The following is an 18,798-nucleotide window of genomic DNA, read 5'->3' on the forward strand; positions in this document are numbered from 1 at the left end:
TCTTTTTTGTTGATTAATGACGATTTATTTATTGAATGGTTTGAGCAAGGTTGCTTACATTATATCATTGCACTTTGACCCGGATTGATAACTTTGGCCGCCGAAGATCGATTTTGCGCGAAATGCCTGTTATGTCGCATGTCGTTATTTTCTACCGAACGAGCGAGAATAAGTTGCCAAGATTTCGCTGAAATCGATTAAGACGGTGCAGGTTCACACCCGCCGCTCCTTCCATACCATGAACACGAGATCTCGGGGAGGATTACTCGTTATTTCCGGCAACTCTCATCCGGAGCTGTCGCGACTAGTTGCCGCGTGAGTTAGGCTAACAACAGTAACAATGGCTAAACGTTATGAATAATGCCATAACGTTACATGTCAATGTAAAGTACAACTGTTGCCCAGGCCGGCGTTCATTACCTTGACTACAGCACCCTGTTCCCTAGTATTATAAGGGGAAAAATTCTAACTTTTCGAAACAACTTATCAAAACAAGTTATTGATGATGCCCTCTTTCATATTAGAAAGAAAAGAGGACAGTGCTTTTGGAAAATTTTGAGTAAAACGGCAGCGTACATGACCTCCCTGAAGAGACCTGTGATCGACAAAAATTAGCGAATGTAGTCTGGTTCCCTGACTTGGATGGAGATTTGTTTTGACGGTATAGTTGCCAGGTCTCTTATTTTGCCACTTACTGTGAAAACCAATGAGACTTGACAATATAGGTGGGGAAATTAGGAACGTGGCAGTGACAATACGGTCATGCACATTAGGCCTAGTAAGTAGGACACCTCAGGCAAGTTTAACCTCTTCTTGTTTACACGGGTCGTAATACTATCTGTTTTCAGAAAGCAGCCTCTGAAGTAAATTACTTGGACTTCAGGTGTATATAGTATTTTTGCTGCTATTTGTGAGACGGCACAACAAAATTGGCATAAATGATAAAGTCCATGAAAGTCGCATTCCACACTTTCCTGTTTTTAGGGTTCAAAGTCAAATATTGAAGTAGAGGTCAGTTGTGGGGTTTTGTGATTTTTGAAAAGAGCAACCTGTGTATTTAATTTCAAATTGTTCGCAGGATCAGATATTTAAAAGTGTCATTTTCTCAACAATCTCGATAATAGCATTATTCGTGCCCGGTCAGAAATGTTAAAACAAAGTCGCAAACAAAGAAGCAAAGCTGCCAAAATAATGTCATATTGTTACCTTATACTTTTATCCTAAGTGTTCCATGTACATAAAGGTACTACACATGCATTAGAAAGCTCTCTTTCTGATGACTTCACAAACACCAGTATCTCAATTTTTGAAAATTCCAACTTACAGCTCATTTTGTGGTGACAGGTCACATTGTGTTTGGACATTAATTATCTTTAAAGCCACTCCTTCCAACTTGCTGGGGCCAGATCATGTCCAGATGTCAAAAAGCCAGGCAATAAGTTGGGCCAAATTACTTGGACTATTGTTAGGCCCGCAGCTTGTACATAACGTGAATCAGCCCTGAAATTTGCAGTCAGTGTTGGCAAAGGATCCATGGGACCTCTCTTGAAATAACCAGGTTGCTTCCTAATTCCAAAGTGTGTACAGGTACATGTATGTTTGGTGCAATCGGTTGATACGCTCTAGCCGGTGATTGCTCTGCAGGATTGGTTGATCCTACATGAAATCTCCAACTTTAATTCCCTTTTTTGAAACAGTCTTTCACACTGTGAATTTGAAAGAACAGGTTATTGGCTGATGGCAGAATTATTGACAAATCGTGCAATAAAAGTGACCGATCACGCAAAGATCAAGCAATCGTGCATATCGACCAATTGTGCTCAACATACATGTTGCTGTGAACCTGGCCTGCCATTCTTTTTTCTTTTACAAAGCTGGCTAGACACCGACAGAACAGTGCCCATATGAGTAGTTTTGAATTTCTAATTATTTACAGAGGGAGGAAAAGAAAAAGGCTGACACCATAAAAGATGTTTCATTCCTGTTCTTCACTGAGTGATTGCGTTGCCTAATTATTACATTGCAGGAGTTGTATTCGTCTCCGTACAGTGTGTGCGGTTGTCATTTTCTGTACCCGATTCAGTTACTTAGATGTACTTTAATGCTTTTCTTTTTTCTTTGTTTTCTTTTCATAGTCGACTTGGTGTCGATCTAGGAAATGTAGAAGTTTACCTGCAGGATAACAAAGGTATGTAGACATCAGTTAAGATAATTTAGTACCGGTTTAAAATCCTAAATGAAAACTTCATCAACTAATTTTAAATGTTAACATTGTTTTCTCTGGTTACAATTTTCCGACAAACACACAGAAACCAATGTTGACATCAATGAGTCAGTTCGAGGCAAAGATGTCTTCATCATTCAGACGGGAGCCAAGTAAGTTTGACAATAAACATCAGGGGTATGATTTGATTTATCCATAAAGAAGGTGTAGTGTGTTTGGGATTAGAAATGAGTAGCTTGAGGGGTATTTTCTTAAATTTAGGGCATGCGCTTGTATGTTTGTAGTCAAGAATAACGATTCAACTACGCTGCCTTCCACAAAAAAAGTCAAAGAAGAGAAGTAAATGAGAGAATTAAATAAACACGTACATGCTGCATGTTGCGCTAATTTAATGTAATATGATATACTATAACACTGTATGTCAAGTGTCACAGTGTTTTACAGTTAATGCATGTACTGCACTTGTAAGGTTATGAACATTTGAGAAGATAGTGAGCAAACTGGTCCAGGTTTTTTCAATCTACTCAAAGCACTGTAGATGATACAACAGAAGGAATGGTTTCCTCGACAAAGAGAAAGCATTGTAGATTGGTCACGATCTTGACTTAAACTCATCAATAAACTGTGTCAACAGTTTCTGTAATACATTTAATGAGGTTTCATACAATGTAAGATACAATAGGGTGATTAGACAAAAGATGATTTTGCTTGACAAATCCCTCTGCACTTCGGTAGGATCTTTTGTATTGACTACCATTCTACAATGAATGGCATTAGCCATTAAATCCAAATGATAACCGTAAACCAACTCTTCCATAACCTCTACACTATACACCCCGTTTATACATATACATGTAGTTCTACCCATAAAAAGTGTCGAGGTGTGAGCACCATTTGCCCATCTGGTCAATGATGTCTGTTCTGCTTTAGTTTTTGTTTTGCTTAGCTTTGGTTGTTGGTTAAAATTTACTATGCGTTAAACAAGTCAAGGTCTACAGTGTATGCTAAAACAAACCACTGGTGTTGGGCTACCTGTACATGTTGTCAGTCATGTTAACAGTCATTCTTAAGTTTGACAACTTTCTAATGAAAATTTGGGAACGTATCCTGACAAATGCAGAGCTTCTGCTTGAGAAAGTTATTGATGAATCGGCAGGTTCCACTGGCAACTTGTCCCAGAAAGGGTTCCTAAATGATTATTGGAGAGTTTAAGCAGCATTCCTTGTGTTTAATGACATCTAGCCAGAGTTTCAGGTCTCTCCCTCTCAGCTTAACCAAGCCACACCCCTTCTCCCCAAAGATTATCACCTTTTTATGAAACCCTGGGTTGAAATTAAACTGGGCACGGGAGGGGCAGTTGCTGTTTGTAACATCAATTCCACCAAGCTAACAAGTTCCTTTCCTTCCATGATAACCCAGGGATGTCAACAATGCCATCATGGAGATGCTGATCATGACCTATGCCTGCAAGACGTCCAGCGCCAACTCCATCGTTGGTGTCATTCCCTACCTGCCCTACAGCAAGCAGAGCCAGATGAGGAAACGGGGCTCCATTGTGGCCAAACTGCTGGCCACCATGCTGTGTAGAGCAGGTACAGAGAGGGACGAAAAGAAATATATGAATTTTGGTTCCTGCAGCGCCAAAAAAATCTTTGGAAAGTCATGCGATGTCATTTTCAATTTGCGAGTCTCGAAAAGTCATACATAGTTGGCAGAATAAGCCAAATTTTTTATACCAGAAAGGGAAAGATAGCCAGGGATGAACTTTTGTACCCAACCTCTTTATCATTTGATGTACCATACAATTTGATGTTGTTCTTGTGCGGCCCAACAACGCACAAGTTTGGTGGTTTAATATTTTTTAGCCAATGTTAGTATGTGGAATAACACTGGCAACTTCCCCCGCATCAAAACTTAATTGTACAAAATGAAGCTTTTTTACAACACTCATGCATGTCCAGATTTGGTGTTATTTATTCATCTTATGTGAGAGTAAATCAAAACAGACAATTGTTTTGACATTTAAATCCATCCAAATGCAATAGAAAAGAGACTGGCAAGTCTTGAAAAACTGGTTTCTGTCCAGTATATTTCATGAGCCACTGGACTGTCATTCCAGTGATTGTTTTAACAAAATTTAAATCTTGGATGGGAAAGACTCTTTTACATGTAAGTTCATTTATTTAGTTAATCGCGTCTTTGTTCAATGTCGTTTACTTAAAAAGCCATTTTCATAGCTCGAAAAAAAGGCAAATACATTTTGAACATGCTCTCATGTAGTTAAAAGATTAAGAGGTTCTGTGCCATCAATGTCCGTGTTGATCTGATGTCCTTCATGTTACCATGGCAACAGGCATGGACCACGTCATCACCATGGACCTCCATCACAAAGAGATCCAAGGATTCTTTGATGTTCCAGTAGATAATCTCCGAGCCTCCCCCTTCCTTCTGCAGTACATCCAAGAAAATGTGAGTCACTCAACAATGAGCACAGAGAATAGTATGCAATGCCTGAATAAATCCTTTTTGTCTGTGCCGTTATTTTGCTTTGTCGCTTTAAATGTAAACTAACAACACAAAAATTTCACATTCTGACTTAGGTCATTTTGAAACAGCCATTCCTGTGTTTGTAACAACCTGCTTAAGCATTTGACAACCTGTTAAATTTGTTTCTATCTGAACAATAACTATCACTTTTCGAAATTGGAAATTTCCTAAAATCTGACCGAAAATAGAAAGTGTTTCATGTTTATCAGTATCACCCCAAATTTTGCATGTTCGTGTGAATACCCAGATGGTGCCTAACTCATGCATGTATAGTATTGTGTTCTTTCTTTGTGTGAAGAGCCGTAACTAAGCCTTCCACGCTCTTACGCTAAGTTTTTTGGTGTTTTCAGTGGCATGTATTCATTGGTCTTCACTGATTATACCAAATTCGTGGCACTTGATCGCTGACGCGCCAATTGGATGACAGAGATTTATTTGGGTGTTGTATAAAAAACACTAATTACATTTGTTGTTCTAGAGTAGGTTTCTCACCAGTCAATATGACTTGTCAATATTCTTCTGCGTGGTGTGCATTTGAGGGTTAACTCTCAAAGGCTCAAACCATTCAAAATCTGTAGGGAAGTTACGGAAGATTTTGCAGGATTGAGCATCGTAGAGCCAAACCCATACTTAACACATCTGCTATGTGTAGATTATGTGATGAGGGGTTGGCCAAGTGCTTGAAGACCTGAAGAAAACCATACCAATCCTTTGATTAAAGTAAAAAAGTGCCTTCCTAATGCCATGTTGGGCGAGTCATGGAGCTGTCAAACACAGCATTATGACAATCATGGAAAAAATTTTGCTGAACAAAACCAGGATACCAGCCAATGTATTCTATGACATATATGTATCTCATTTTGACTGGTTCTCTCAACTTCTCTGCTGAATTTTGCAGTGTACATAAATTTACAGATGCATCCTCTGATTCAATCCAAAGACTTTGCGGATTAGGTTTTAAATTTTGAATTTCGGTTTCTTTTAATACCTCTGTCTTCAGATACCAGACTGGCGGAATGCTGTCATTGTGGCCAGGAACCCTGGCTCAGCCCAGCGAGCCACGTCGTTTGCTGAGCGACTGCGGCTTGGCCTGGCTGTCATCCACGGAGAGCAGAAAGTCCCTGAACAAGACAAGATTGACGGACGGCACTCACCGCCCACCGTCAGGACTTTCTCTGGCCATAGCCTTGACATGTTACCATGTAAGTCAAGCCTTTTTTATCAGTCTCTTCTGCATTCCAACACTTCCTGTCTTCTCTCTACGTGTTAAAACTGGTTACCACATACAGCTCATGCAGGTCGCCAGTGAAATTTGAGTGCTTCCCACAGCTCTGTACAGTGCTCTTGTGTTACAGTTCTTGAATTCACTGCGATCCAGTTGGCAACAGAGAGACAAGTGCTGTAAAACCCAGTTTCAAGGATCTTGCAGAAATACGAAAAAACCTAGAAACTTCTTCATTTTTTTAAGGGTTCAAGACAATTTTGAGGTGTTAAAGACTACCAAAGTTAAGATGAGAATTCAAGGAGAAAATACAGCTCAGCACAGTTCCTTAGCTTGTATTCATTTTTCTTTTTTCCCCACAGTAATGATTTGTTTTACAAATGATCATTTTGGTCACTTTGATGCTTTGTTGACAGTATTTACACCGAAAGAGAAACCTCCTATCGACGTTGTTGGGGATGTTGGAGGTCGCATCGCCATCATTGTTGTAAGTGTCAAAAGTTCATTTTAAGCAAGTGTAGGGCCAGATTTGTGCTGTTGCTGTGTGTAGAAGATGTCATTGAATGCATATTGCTCGCCAAGTGTCCTCAGCTGATGTTTGTCTTATGAGAAAGTGGTATTGTTAAACCTCCAGGGAGACACCTTTGTCTTGAAGATGGGGGAGAATGTAAATTTTGTAATTTTGATTTGTCACTTATTGACGTTGCCTTTCTTTTTCTGTCGTTATTTTCAGGATGACATGATCGATGAAGCTGAGTCCTTTGTGGCTGCCGCTGATGTCCTCAAAGAAAGAGGCGCCTACAAGATCTACGTGATGGCCACCCATGGCATTCTGTCAGCCGATGCCCCCAAGAAGATAGAAGAATCCTGTATTGACGAGGTAAGTTAACATTTTTGCCTCTCTCCAGTTTTTTTCTAGTTTCTGTTTTCTGGAAAGAGACTTTATATGTGTCTGTTGTAGATTGATATTAATTTTGTTTTAATGGTAAATATTAGATATGTGCAGGTAGTATTGCTAAAAGCCAGTTATCAATGCATGCAAGATTTTTGGAGTGTTCATGGCTTTTTCTCTGGAGATGATTTTGGGCATGCATTTTCGTACATAGAGTGCAGGTGTCCGCTTTGACCACATTGACACATATGCTACAAGCATTCTTCGTGTGCTGAAGTTCCGAATGCCTTAACATCAGCTTGCAATTGATAAAGTACTGATGAAGATTTCCGCCAGGCAATTTTTGTGTGTACGTGCAGACTTGAAGGCATGCATGTGTATTACATGTACATGGACTGTTTGCTGTACCCCAGCGGAGGGATTTTTGACAGTTCCAGTTGCATCATATTTTAAACAGCATTAAAGCATGCGCGATAAAGAAAGACATATCAAATACACAGTTTATTTTATTTGAAAAAAAACCGAGGGGAACTCTTAATAGCAAAGACCGGACTTCTGGGAAATTTGATAAGGAGAAATGTGATAAGGCAGTTACATATGAAGAACTTTCCCAAATTTTATGTTGAATTGCGAATATTAAGTTCATGACTCTTGAGGGAGTGAAGTCTTGTCCGCATAGTTCTTACGTACTTTCTCCTTGCTTTTCTGGGGGAAACGGTGGATTTTTCCAAAGTACTCAAAACAGTTGAGTTTATTAGGTTTTCATTTACCTCTGTAGACTATTGGTTGCCTTTTTGGTGATGTAATAAACTAGATATTAGACCATTGTACAGTTGTCCCAGTGGAATGTAACAAGTTCCACTGTGTACTTCCCTAAATATTACTGCAGTTGTGAGGATTTGATGAATTCTAGTGGGTACCCTCAGTCTGGGTCTGAACTTTGAAGACAAGTATGTCATACATGTGTGTATGTCTGTCAAAATTAGTAAAGTTTCTGCAGAGAGTTTTGTCCAATATTAGCTCAAGAAATGTATCCAGTCCTTGCAATTGAAGGCCTTTCTGTATGTGCTACATACCAGTACATGTACATATGTTTTGTAGACCTGCAATTTTTGTGTATGCAAGTTTTAACAGTTGCTGACATGTCCAGGCAGCCCAGACTCTTCCGAAGATTCATTGAAAGTTTGAACTTGGAAAATTTGGAAAGATTTTTAGGATATTCCACGGAGTTAACTTTTTGCCCATCTTGTCTCAGGTTATTGTCACTAATACAGTGCAGCACGACCTGCAGAAATTGCAGAGCAATAAGATCCGAACTGTCGATATCAGTCCGTCCCTTTGTGAAGCCGTACGTCGAATCCACTACGGCGAGTCCATGTCCTATCTGTTCCGCAATATAGCCATGGAGGACTAATCCAGCTCGCCATCTAGTGTGCTTAGGTATTACACAGTTGCTTGTGTGATGAGTGACTAGCCTTCTCTTATCAATGATATCGATATTAATCTTTAAATTCCATCACAAAGTACACCACCTTTCTGTGGATGTGCACATCACCTTACACTCTTTGTTCCAAACATGGGGATATGTACAAAGATTTTTTTCCTTCACCAAATTGAGTAAGGTTTCACCCTCGAGCCACTGCTGGTAACACTGCTGAGAAAAAGTCTTTGCCCCCCCCCATCCATGTCTGGTGTCGGTCCTCTGCAAATTTGTGTTTTGAAATTATGAAAACAAATGTCGATTTGTGATTTTAAGTTGTGGCAATGAGGGAAAAGAACATTCTTCCAGGAATTGGTGACAGCAACAATGAAACAATTGATGGCACTCTGAAATTTTATAGTTTTCAACACTGCACAGAGCGTAAATTTATCTTTTCTAGATAATACTGCGATGATGGTCCTAATATTGCTTCCTGTGCTGTCCGAGAAAAAAATTTGGACCGATAAATATGGATTTTTATCATGCAAAGGCAGTGAATTTGTGTTGTAACTAACAGCTGGTATTCTATGCATACTAACAATGGGATTCCTCCCGCTGGTTTGTGTTCATCCTAATGCAGTGTGATTTGTCATGGTTTTGCTGCGACTCGAGTGGTCATCACCATGCAAATAAGGAAGACTAACCTCTCAATTCAGTAACACTTTCCAGTTGGCTCATTGGCTTCGTAGTTGCCAGCGAAGTGATTATGTAATCGAGGTGAAAAAAAATGCATTGCCTCAGTAACCAGATCATGCTACAGCAAACATAGTGGCTAACCACTGTTGGCTAGTTGTCTTCTTTTCTGACTAGACCAAAGCAATCCGTCACCGTAAACAACAACACCAACATTGTGTAATGCTAAATGTGATCCAGTAAAATCTTGACCTTGTGCTACATTAGCCAATCAGAATGTACCACTCATTGGAGTGGAACATTCGCCATCGAGGTCATATTCTGTTTTTTAACTTCTATGTACATTACAAATTATTGGTTCTTTAAATGAAGGGAGCAAAAACTAATTTTGTTTTATTGTGTGTCTTCAGCTTTATTTTTTTAATCAGTTAATTTTGAAGTAAATTGCCAAACTGAATTTGACCAGCAGAAAAAGGTCCATAGAAAGTAATAAAATATCTGATTAAGAAAATGTTCTCAAATTTCATGATAAGCAGAATATTATGCAGAATGTTCTTATTAGCATTCATACACGGGAACTATCTGTAGTGCCAAAAGAAGCCTGAATGTACCAGTGACTGCCAGTGCCGTGAACTTTCCTCAATCCAGTACACTTTGTCACTCTACAGGAAGTATAATGGCACGTGCTTTGTACTCTGTAGCATCAAGCCCTTGTGTGCTGGTTGGGCTTGTATTTCCTAGAGACAGTGATATTTTTACTATGTCACAGTCTTGTGATAGATTCTGGTCCCACCTCCAATCTTGACTTCCTAATAACAGTTTTTTTTCTGTCTCTTAAGTTAAGCACCCTTGTAAAGATCCTTGCACCTTTTACATCTTAAGTTTTGGTGCAGTTGGGAAAGGTTTAGTTTTTGTAAGTCACATTGGTTCATGCATAAACACATTTCATCCGTCATCGGAAAAAGTTTCTGCCACTCGTTATCAAAGATGTTGCATTTCACATAGAGGGTTCATCCAGTGATTTCCTTCAGTTAGTGTAAAAATTTCCTCAGTGTATCTGAGAGAATTGTAATCATCAATTGGTCTTCAGTACTTGAAGAGAAACTCTAAGGAAAACATGTTTTCTCTGATTTCATCTGTTCAAATAGATATGGAAGCATCCAAATTTAATTCAGTGTCATTTGTCTTCAGAGTTCAACTATAACAAGCTTGCAAGCATGCAAATTCTGAATGTAGATTGCATCATTCTGAGAAAACAGAGAAAACGAGGGGGAACCCTCGCCCTTTGTTCATAGTGGATAAACCCTCGTGCATGCCAAACAATGGCTACATGCATAATGTGGCATGTTCAGGGCTTATCCACTATGAACACAGGGCAAGGGTTCCCCTCGGTTTCTCAGAATGATGCAATCTACATTCAGAATTCATATCTTGCATAAAAAAAAGCCCTTTTAAGCTTGTTATAGTTGAGCTCTGAAGACAAATGACACTGCGTTCGATTTGGATGCTTCCATATTTATTTGAACAGATAAAATCAGAGAAAACATGTTTTCCTTAGAGGTTCTTTTTAAACTGTCCATACAGATTACTTTTTATTTCGTTACTTCATGCCACACATTAATGCATTGTTTTTGTTTTCTCATTTTGTTTTATATTCTGCATCTTCGTCACATGCTTAACCCGAGCACAGGTGGTCATCACCAACACCTTGCCCCACGAACTCAAACGGTTCCAGTGCACCAAGGTGCGCTCCGTGGACATCAGTCTGGTCATCGCCGAGTCCATACGTCGCATCCACTACGGCGAATCCATGTCCTACTTGTTCAAAAATGTTCCCAATGAGGATTAGCCAAATATTTTGTGGCAAGTTTTTTTTTATTTGAAGATGGAAAGACACCATCTTGGACTTTATTGTAAGTGATTGGAAGAAAGATTTAGGAGTGAAATTCCCAAGACTAGTGCTCAGTCACGTAACCATCTTCATTTTTCTGCTAAAGAAAATATTCCATGCTAATCCCAAGGCCATGCCAAGTGTAAATTTTCATAAGTAGACCCTCAAATTACAAGTCGGAAAAGACACTGTGCCCTTAATTTGGCATGATCTCTTCAGTTGTGATGGACTGCTGCTGTAACTAGGTCTTAACAGGTATTCGTAAATACCTGGGACAGTTTTTCTATTCCTATTGGTTGAAACAAGTCATTTGACCATGTATTAACATTTGATATTGCCCACCGAGGGGTGATAGTGTGTAAATCACGCACTGGCACGTGGATATGAGATTAAAAAAATTCTATTGGACAACTTTCAAAAGGAATATACCATAAAATGGACGGGGGGTGTTCGAGAAAATGAAAGTAAAATTTTAGGACAAAATCATCGGAAATCCATCACATGTTGAATTCTTTTGTCTCTCTGAATTAAAAGGGAATTATGAATGGGAATAAAATATGCTTGGCTGGTCTTAAACTAACATTTAAGATCGACCAGTCCTGTACTGCGTAAGTTGGCACTCAGCTAACCTGTGCTATATTAAGGGAATAAATATGTGCTTAACCGGTCTTCAACTAATGTTAAGACTGGCTTAGGAGACTGAACGCTGATAATGCCCTCATCTGCAGCTCAGACATTAGTCGCGTCCATTCTTCTGAGCTAGTCTTAAATGCACATTTAAGACCAGCCAAGCACATATTTATTCCCTTAATACAGCACAGGTTAGCTTTATGCCAACTTATGCAGTATGTTACACGCATACAAATCTCCAAATAAGGAGATTGTTCATGACTCTCTTAAGAGGAACATACCATAGCATAGCAAGAGGAGTGTTTGAAAAAAAATGAAATAGAATTGTTGAACCAAATGGTGGGTGATACATGATTTTCAAAAGTTGTTTTACTGTGAATCAGAAGGTATTTATAAATGGAATAAGTACAGTACATGCTTGCTCGGTCTTAAGACTGGATCAGGAGAATGGACGCAATTTTTCGAAGGCAATGGACATCATCAGCATCCAGTCTCCTGAGCTTGTTTTCAGCATATATTTAAGACTGACCAAGCACATATTTATTCCCTTATTTATAGTACACCCAGGATTGCTTGTACCAGCCAAAATTAGTTTCATTGGAACTTTATCATAAATTTGGCCTCACAAACTAAAAAATACGATGGTGAGAAGTGGTCTAAGTGTCCTGGAACTTGAACTTTTGTAAAAGTATTTTGCTGTGTACATTGTAAATGTGTCAATATCAAAACCCTCAGTAAACTCAACTCATGTCAGTTTGTAGCATTCCCCCTTGGCTAACTTGCATTCTTAGCAAGCTAGCTGTTTTGAAGGGGTGCACTTAAATTTGTACATCTTTTGTGATCTTTCAACGACACATTCATTATTTACTCCTGTTGCATGTGGGTTGAAAGGTTAGTTTAACGAATTCACATTTTATGTAAGTGTACATGTACAGTAAACTCTGGCTAAGTCGGCACTCTCAAGAAATTATGATGACTTAAGCGAATGCCGACTTGTGTTGTAAGTCGTCATTTTGCCGACTTATACGTACATATGTATTGCCTATGTATATTATGATTCCTTGCACTAATTCAATGGCTTTGATTTATCCTGGTCTATTTCTATCTCCATGGATGATCCTAGCAAATTCGTTCTCAATTATTATCCTCACGGGCTGCAAATTCGATAATTGATCATGTGCCCCCGAGGACGAAGCAAGCTAAGGACGGCAAACCACTTGCATATCACATCACGACTGAACAGTGCAGTATGTACATGTACGTGATACAGTTACGGTACAGAAAACATACACTTATCCACACATGCTCATTGGTTAAGTTCGTTCAATATGGTCTGGATACCACACCCGATGATTCTGACTACCAGACGAATCATTATCAAGAGTCGTCAGGGAATCTTTGGGCAGGGAACCAGACTACGTTCAATGAGGCGACTCCCAAAATGGACAGAGTGCATGTGTGTAGCACTAGAGGGGTTACTGGTATTGATGTACTCATGCTGGCCGCGCAGGGGACTTGTCACTGGACACTTCTTGGCAACCGCGGCGAAGGAAACTGATACCGAAGCATGATTTTTTTAATGCCTACTTACACAAAGGAATTTTTGTGGTTTTGTGGAAAAGGGACCAAGAAAAACATGCCGACTTATACAAAATGGTGACTTATAAATGCCGACTTAGAAATGAAATTTTCAATGGAAATGCATTGCAGACGATCGGGACTTTTGTCAAATGGCTGACGGGTTATGCAATGCCGACTTAAGAGTTTACTGTACATGCATTTCTAGAGGGTCTTTGTTCTGCTTGTTAAGGTTTTGTGGATGCCAGTAAGTTGCACGTGCAGCTCAACCATACATGTAAACAGTGTGTACATATGCATTTACATATTCCAGCCCCAAGAATACCATTGAAGTTGGAACTATGATGTACCTCTGGATCCTTTCTGCTTCAAAATTTCACAGATATTTTTGTTTCATTTCATTACTGTTGAAAAAGGGGCATAAAATTCAGTTGTAAACTTGTTAAAAAGGATTATGGACAGTTTCTTTTTTCTTGCCAGAAGCCTCCTTCCATGTGTAAATTAGCAACCCTTTTCAAATGAAGATGGGAACATAAGTTTCTCTCTTGCCAGAGAAGCGGTGAAAGTGCAGGGACTTGGTGTTTAAGTTTCCCGCAATTCCTATCATTGCGTTCTTAAAACAGGTTCAGTGTGTAAACTTCTCAAGGAATGCCTTTTGCCAACATGTGAGATCTGTGCTCTGTGCCTGCATGTTTGCTTGCAGATCTTTGTTGTGGGTGCTTAATGTTGCTTTCGTGTGTCAAATATTTTTAGCTGAGGGAGCAGTTATGTGTGATTTTGCTTTCATATTTGGCAGAAATTGATCGTGATTTTTCAATGAGTGAAAAACGACAACCGCACATACATGTACCATGGAAACACATACGTAAGTTCATTGTGTACACTTAGGCATTAGGAGAATTATGGAACTGTATTTATTAAGAAATAAATGGATTCACTTTAAGACAGCACACATCACTTTAGAAGGCCGCATTTTATTCCTAATTGACATCTGGTCATTTCTGTTTGAGAATAAGCTTTGAATGCTTAATTTATTTTTACAAACCCTTATTTTCTACACGTTTCCATATCTAATTTTGAATTGGCCACAGCCCACAGGATGTACATGTGTTAGCTTCACAACCACAATCTTAGCCCTGTGAGTTTCTTAATCGTATGTGCTGTGAAAGATTTGGAATCATAGCAGGCAAGGTTAAACGAACTCTACAGACACAGGGAAGGTTCAGTTCCAAACATCCAGACTTCCTTTGTCAAAGGGCTTAATATCAATCAGCAGTCTTCATGCAACATATGCTGAGTAATGCCGAGCATGTTGCGTACATTTAAGCTGTTTACAACAAATGATCAGTTTCAAGAAAATTGGTTTAGCTGAGCAGGGTTTGAAATGTGAAACAACTTGGATCGAACAGTTGCAAAATAGTTGAAGGAACTCTATACGACACTTCAGTTTAACTAACATTCTGTTTCCTTCCAAAACAGTTGTGGATCTGTGGTGTAATCCTTTAAAACATTTGATTGAATTAACAGCATAATGATTGGCAATGAACACATTCATTTATGATTTTTATGCCAGTTTAAAGCTGGAACGTGAAACGTTTTGCTTCCACAGAACACTAATATGTGGCATCAGGGGTTGCACATCCAAAGCGGACTGCAGATATTTGAAAACTTGATGGTGAAACCAAATACAAAAGGCAGCATTTCAGCCACAAATGTCATTCACTGTAAGATGTGGAGTATGCCCACTACAGAGTCTGCTTTTGCCAGGTCATCTGATTCATCTGATGAGGAAGAGGCGTCATATGTATCTTCAAGATTCTGGTCGCCTGATGTTTCCTGTTGGTCAGCCAAGGAGGTTGAGTTGCTCTCAGCATCCTTCTTAACCTTCTTTGACTTTGACATATGTGATATGAATTTGAGGGATCGGCTGGTTTTCTTTGATGCAGAGTCCTGGAGCGTCTCAAGAATGGCTTCGTCGGTGATGGCCTTGCCTGAAACTAGGAAGCAGAGACACTTTCTTTTCTTTGAGGTTTTGAGTTTCTTGACGGGGCTTTCATCTCCAATTTGGACAAACTGCGCCAGGCCACTGTTCATGCCGGGTTCTTGCCCAAAGAGGTTGAGGAGCTGATCGTCGGTAAGCATTCCCAGATTGCTTCTGGCCTGGCCCGACCTAGAGGAATCCAGAGCCTGCTGTGAGTCAACCTGTGCAGCTGTTTGGCTCTGATTATTGTTCAGTGGGAAGAAGGACTTGTCAATTGCTGGTTGGTTTAGGGGGTATATTGCCGCCTTCTTGAAAAATGCCTGGAGGTTAGAAGGCGAGAGGGCCACAGCGTATGTCTCACAGGCAAGTTTGCAAACAGATTCTGTGTCGATCCCGGTGCAAGAGTTTTCCTGCATGTATCTGTGGCACTCCTGGCTGTAGAGGTGCTCAAAAGGCCCAAAGCAACTGACGTCCCCAGGCTGCAAAGTGTGGCTCACGTGGGCAGGAAGAATGGAGAGTATCATGTGGTGGTCCTTGGCCCAGTCTACCAGGGACAAGGTGATGTGCTCCCTGTGGCCATCATAGAGGATGAGGCAGGGCTTGTCTTTGTCCCCTCCCTGGCCGTACTTCCTAAAGTGGCTCAACAGGTAATCCTTGTAGATGTCTGTGTTAGACCAACCGGAATCACTGACTGTACCACTGGCCCCTGGTGTGCTTCCCTTCAGCAGCTGATGCCTCATCCGGTGACCTGGGAAAACAAAATAGGGCGGTATTTGGCAACCCAAGGCATCCCCGCAGCCAATAATGGTCACAGCAAGCTGCCAATCTGCTCCGCCATCTGCCTGGTATACCTTGACGCTCTTCTCGTCCAGGCTAAAGATACGCTCAGGAGTGTCTTCCAAGCCGTGCACAGCCAGCAGCTGTGCCAGCCCTGTGTAGTAGCTGGACACAGCCTCCCGAGAGCTAGCCTTGACTCTCCTGGAGTCCAGGCTGCGCTGGTGGTGACTGGTGACATTCAGCGTGGGCCATCTCTTCACAAAGCTGCCAAACCACCTGTTGGATAGCGGGTGGTCGCTGTCCCGCTTGCTGAGGCTCAAGGCGTACTTATTCGCTGCATCCATCACCTCTGTCTTTCCAAATGAATACCCGCAGTCCATCATCCTGTTCAGATGCTCAACCAAATGGGTCTCCTCCTCTAAGCTAAATATGGGATCTGCTACTGATCCAGAGATCTTGGATGCATTGTTTTTGCTCAACCGCGACCGGATGGTTGATTCTGGCAGGCCATATTTGCGAGCGGCCCCCCTTATTGTTTCCCCTCCTTCTTTGACAGCATGGTATGCTAGGGCCATGGTGGAAGGTGAGTAGGGGTGGGGCTTTGAGGTCAATTTTTTCATTTTCTGGAGGGGGAAATATAAAATATAATTTGAATTATTCCTCAGTCCTTTTAAAAATAAAACATCTAGCACAATAGTCACCTTGGCTTTAGGCTTAGCTACATGCACGATGTACATTTATTTTAAATTTTTGGCTACTAAAATGGACAATATATACATAGTCATAAAGTGGTTAGTTTGAATTTCCCCAAGGTGTTTTGCTTTTATCTTTTTACCTCCCATTGAGAAGTTGGGTTGTACACATCTTGTTACAATGCATATTATTTAAGTTTTAAAGGTACTTCTCATGATTTTCATTTGTTCTACAGGGCGAAAGGAACTTGGAACCATATCTATGAGTTGTGTTCCCCCACATACACAATTTCTTGTATGATTTCACTTATATGCTGGAAATGACAGAATCCCGTACATTCTTCCATTTGGAAACTTCTGTTACCAGAAACAGCAGCATTGTGATATACATGTACCTTCCTCTGCCTGTTGCTTCTTGAAGAGCCAGTGAATTGTCCCACACTGTCGTCTCTCTGCACTGGTTCCAGCTTGGCATTCCCACAGACTCTGCACATGTTGACAAACTGTTGTACTGCGCTGCGGGGAAGGCAGGCATAGGTCTTTCCAACCTGATGAAAAATCAGTGATGCAGGGGTACTAAATGTAAGCTGAGGTGTTGGAATTGATGAACGTTTTGTGGATTCTCACATTCTTTTTTACCTTTTCAGGGGGACAGCTTTTGGCTTTAAGAAAAGAGGTTCAAGTGAAATGAGATTTTACCCATTCCTATATGAAGACATACATTTGTCGGCATTCCAAGTGGGGGAGTAGGACTTGAGACTTGTAGAAGGTAACACTGTTTCATTCGTATCCAATACGGTCGATTCACAAGAGTGCGCCTTCAAGAGTTGGCAATACGTTGGCCAATCTCAATGCGCAAAATTTGTCGACCCAGTGAAGGTTCCGAAAGGGTTGACAAATTTTGTGCATTGTGATTGGCCAACGTGTTGCAGACTCTTGGGGGTGCACTATTGTAGATCCCCCGTATTGAGAAAAACATACATGTATACATGTACCCTGTACACTGTACCTCTCTCAGCACTGTTTTGTAGCCACCACGGTGATTGAGGGTATCTTCGTGAATCTTCAGCAAGAGGCTGTGGAAATCTTCCACAAATGCAACACATCGCCATGCTCCAAACAATCCATCAGCTGCATCATTGAGTCCATCAGTCTGAAGGAGAAGTGACAATGTCAATTTCATGAACTAATGTCACAATACTGAGTGGGGGAAGGAGTGCTGTATCTTGACACGTCTTATCTTCCTTCATACAACTTCACTTATTTAAGGAATCAAAAAAGTTTTCTTTGAATATGCGAATTGTCGTATCGGTGCTAAAAGGCCCTTACTGAAACAATGCGATAGAAAACACATTAGAAGGCCCTACAAGTATTTTCAAAAATTACTCTTTTGCCGAAATGACCGCACTGAGCCGATGAAATGTTAAAATTGGCTTTTTAACATTTAGACATGATCAGACGATAGTCGCACAACCATGTCCAGATGTTAATCCCGTCCTAGTTACTCCATACACCGTAGTTGGTGTATGTATGTACATGTAGTAATAGTGCATGGGTGATTTTGTACGACATGGCAGAAAGGTACCAAGGGAGGAAAAAGGGGGCAAACATTGCCCCTCCTTCCTTCCCACAATGCCTTTCTAACATGAGGACTAAAAACTACAAGTTAGGCTAGCCCAGGTTGGACGTTGTTTTCATTCCAGTATGGTCAGGGAGTCCACCTGGGGTACAAGTTAGGCCTAGCATTGATGGCCTTGTCATTCTTCATTTTCTTGAAATTCTGGCCAAGAGCCAGACTCCACCTTTTCCACGATTTCAAACATGTGGTTTGATTCATCTGCATCTCAAACAGTCATACCTTGGTATTTTTCCGCGGTAGGCACAGCACATCCTGCAGTCCGAGCTCTGGGAACTGTCGCAGTTGAAGCCCCTTCCTCCGAACCCAATATTTAAACTTGTCGTCCGCAGTATCGAATCCCCTCAAGCATTGTATTATTTTCTCCCCTTTGGCCCTCCTGATAGTTTTACTGCTGTTGCTGCTAGTCCTGACAAGAGGAAAATGGAAATCGCAGAATGCATTGAATTCCTTGATGTCAACACAGCAGTTCGTTTCGGCCTCAGCCGAAATTTCGACCACTGTTTCGGCCACAACAACAGACTCTTCTGCCATTTTGAGATGTTGCCATAGCCAGCCGAGCCTGCTGTGGCTCGGCTGCGGCTTTAGTTTGGTTCGTCGTATGGCCATGGTGGG

The 18,798-nt window shown here is 40.7% G+C and overlaps 2 protein-coding genes across 5 annotated transcripts; one reads left to right on the forward strand and one right to left on the reverse strand.

The window, feature by feature from the left end:
- The first annotated feature begins 73 nt into the window (after positions 1-73).
- On the forward strand, positions 74-14,049 carry LOC110973704 (phosphoribosyl pyrophosphate synthase-associated protein 2-like). Of its 3 annotated transcripts, none has more exons than XR_015426071.1 (10): positions 74-315; positions 2,136-2,188; positions 2,310-2,376; positions 3,644-3,816; positions 4,578-4,693; positions 5,772-5,973; positions 6,410-6,480; positions 6,727-6,873; positions 10,689-11,501; positions 11,711-14,049. XR_015426071.1 is itself a non-coding variant. In XM_022224719.2 (10 exons), exons 1-9 carry the CDS (start codon positions 239-241, stop codon positions 8,297-8,299), a joined length of 1,065 nt encoding a protein of 354 aa, XP_022080411.1. In that variant the 5' UTR covers positions 74-238; the 3' UTR covers positions 8,300-8,325; positions 10,689-10,827. The 3 variants fall into 3 exon arrangements, 2 of the variants coding, with proteins under 2 accessions (XP_022080411.1, XP_022080410.1); XM_022224719.2 differs by lacking the exon at positions 11,711-14,049 and adding an exon at positions 8,141-8,325 and having other exon boundaries at positions 10,689-10,827; XM_022224718.2 differs by having other exon boundaries at positions 10,689-14,049.
- A 2-nt stretch (positions 14,050-14,051) lies between these two features.
- LOC110973627 (uncharacterized) lies at positions 14,052-18,790 on the reverse strand. 2 transcript variants are annotated; one of them, XM_022224579.2, is made up of 4 exons: positions 18,406-18,790; positions 17,557-17,700; positions 16,943-17,095; positions 14,052-16,478 (listed from the first exon to the last, which is right to left on the reverse strand). In XM_022224579.2, the coding sequence occupies exons 1-4, from the start codon at positions 18,715-18,717 to the stop codon at positions 14,817-14,819; spliced, it is 2,271 nt and encodes a 756-aa protein (XP_022080271.2). In that variant the 5' UTR covers positions 18,718-18,790; the 3' UTR covers positions 14,052-14,816. The 2 variants fall into 2 exon arrangements, with proteins under 2 accessions (XP_022080271.2, XP_086995680.1); XM_087139554.1 differs by having other exon boundaries at positions 17,543-17,700; positions 18,406-18,547.
- Between the last annotated feature and the right edge of the window lie 8 nt (positions 18,791-18,798).

This window comes from Acanthaster planci, linkage group LG07, assembly GCF_054643075.1.
Source record: "Acanthaster planci isolate LZ-2023a linkage group LG07, COTS_SCS, whole genome shotgun sequence".
NCBI lineage: Eukaryota > Metazoa > Echinodermata > Asteroidea > Valvatida > Acanthasteridae > Acanthaster > Acanthaster planci.

Coding starts and splice junctions, on each gene's coding strand:
- LOC110973627 (XM_022224579.2), bottom strand. CDS start 18,717: ATGGCAGAAGAGTCTGTTGTTGTGGCCGAAACAGTGGTCGAAATTTCG. Junction 17,096..17,556: donor ACAAAACAGTGCTGAGAGAG/GTACAGTGTACA, acceptor ATTTTTCATCAG/GTTGGAAAGACCTATGCCTG. Junction 16,479..16,942: donor GAAGCAACAGGCAGAGGAAG/GTACATGTATAT, acceptor TTCCCCCTCCAG/AAAATGAAAAAATTGACCTC.
- LOC110973704 (XM_022224718.2), top strand. CDS start 239: ATGAACACGAGATCTCGGGGAGGATTACTCGTTATTTCCGGCAACTCT. Junction 2,377..3,643: donor ATCATTCAGACGGGAGCCAA/GTAAGTTTGACA, acceptor ATGATAACCCAG/GGATGTCAACAATGCCATCA. Junction 3,817..4,577: donor CACCATGCTGTGTAGAGCAG/GTACAGAGAGGG, acceptor CCATGGCAACAG/GCATGGACCACGTCATCACC.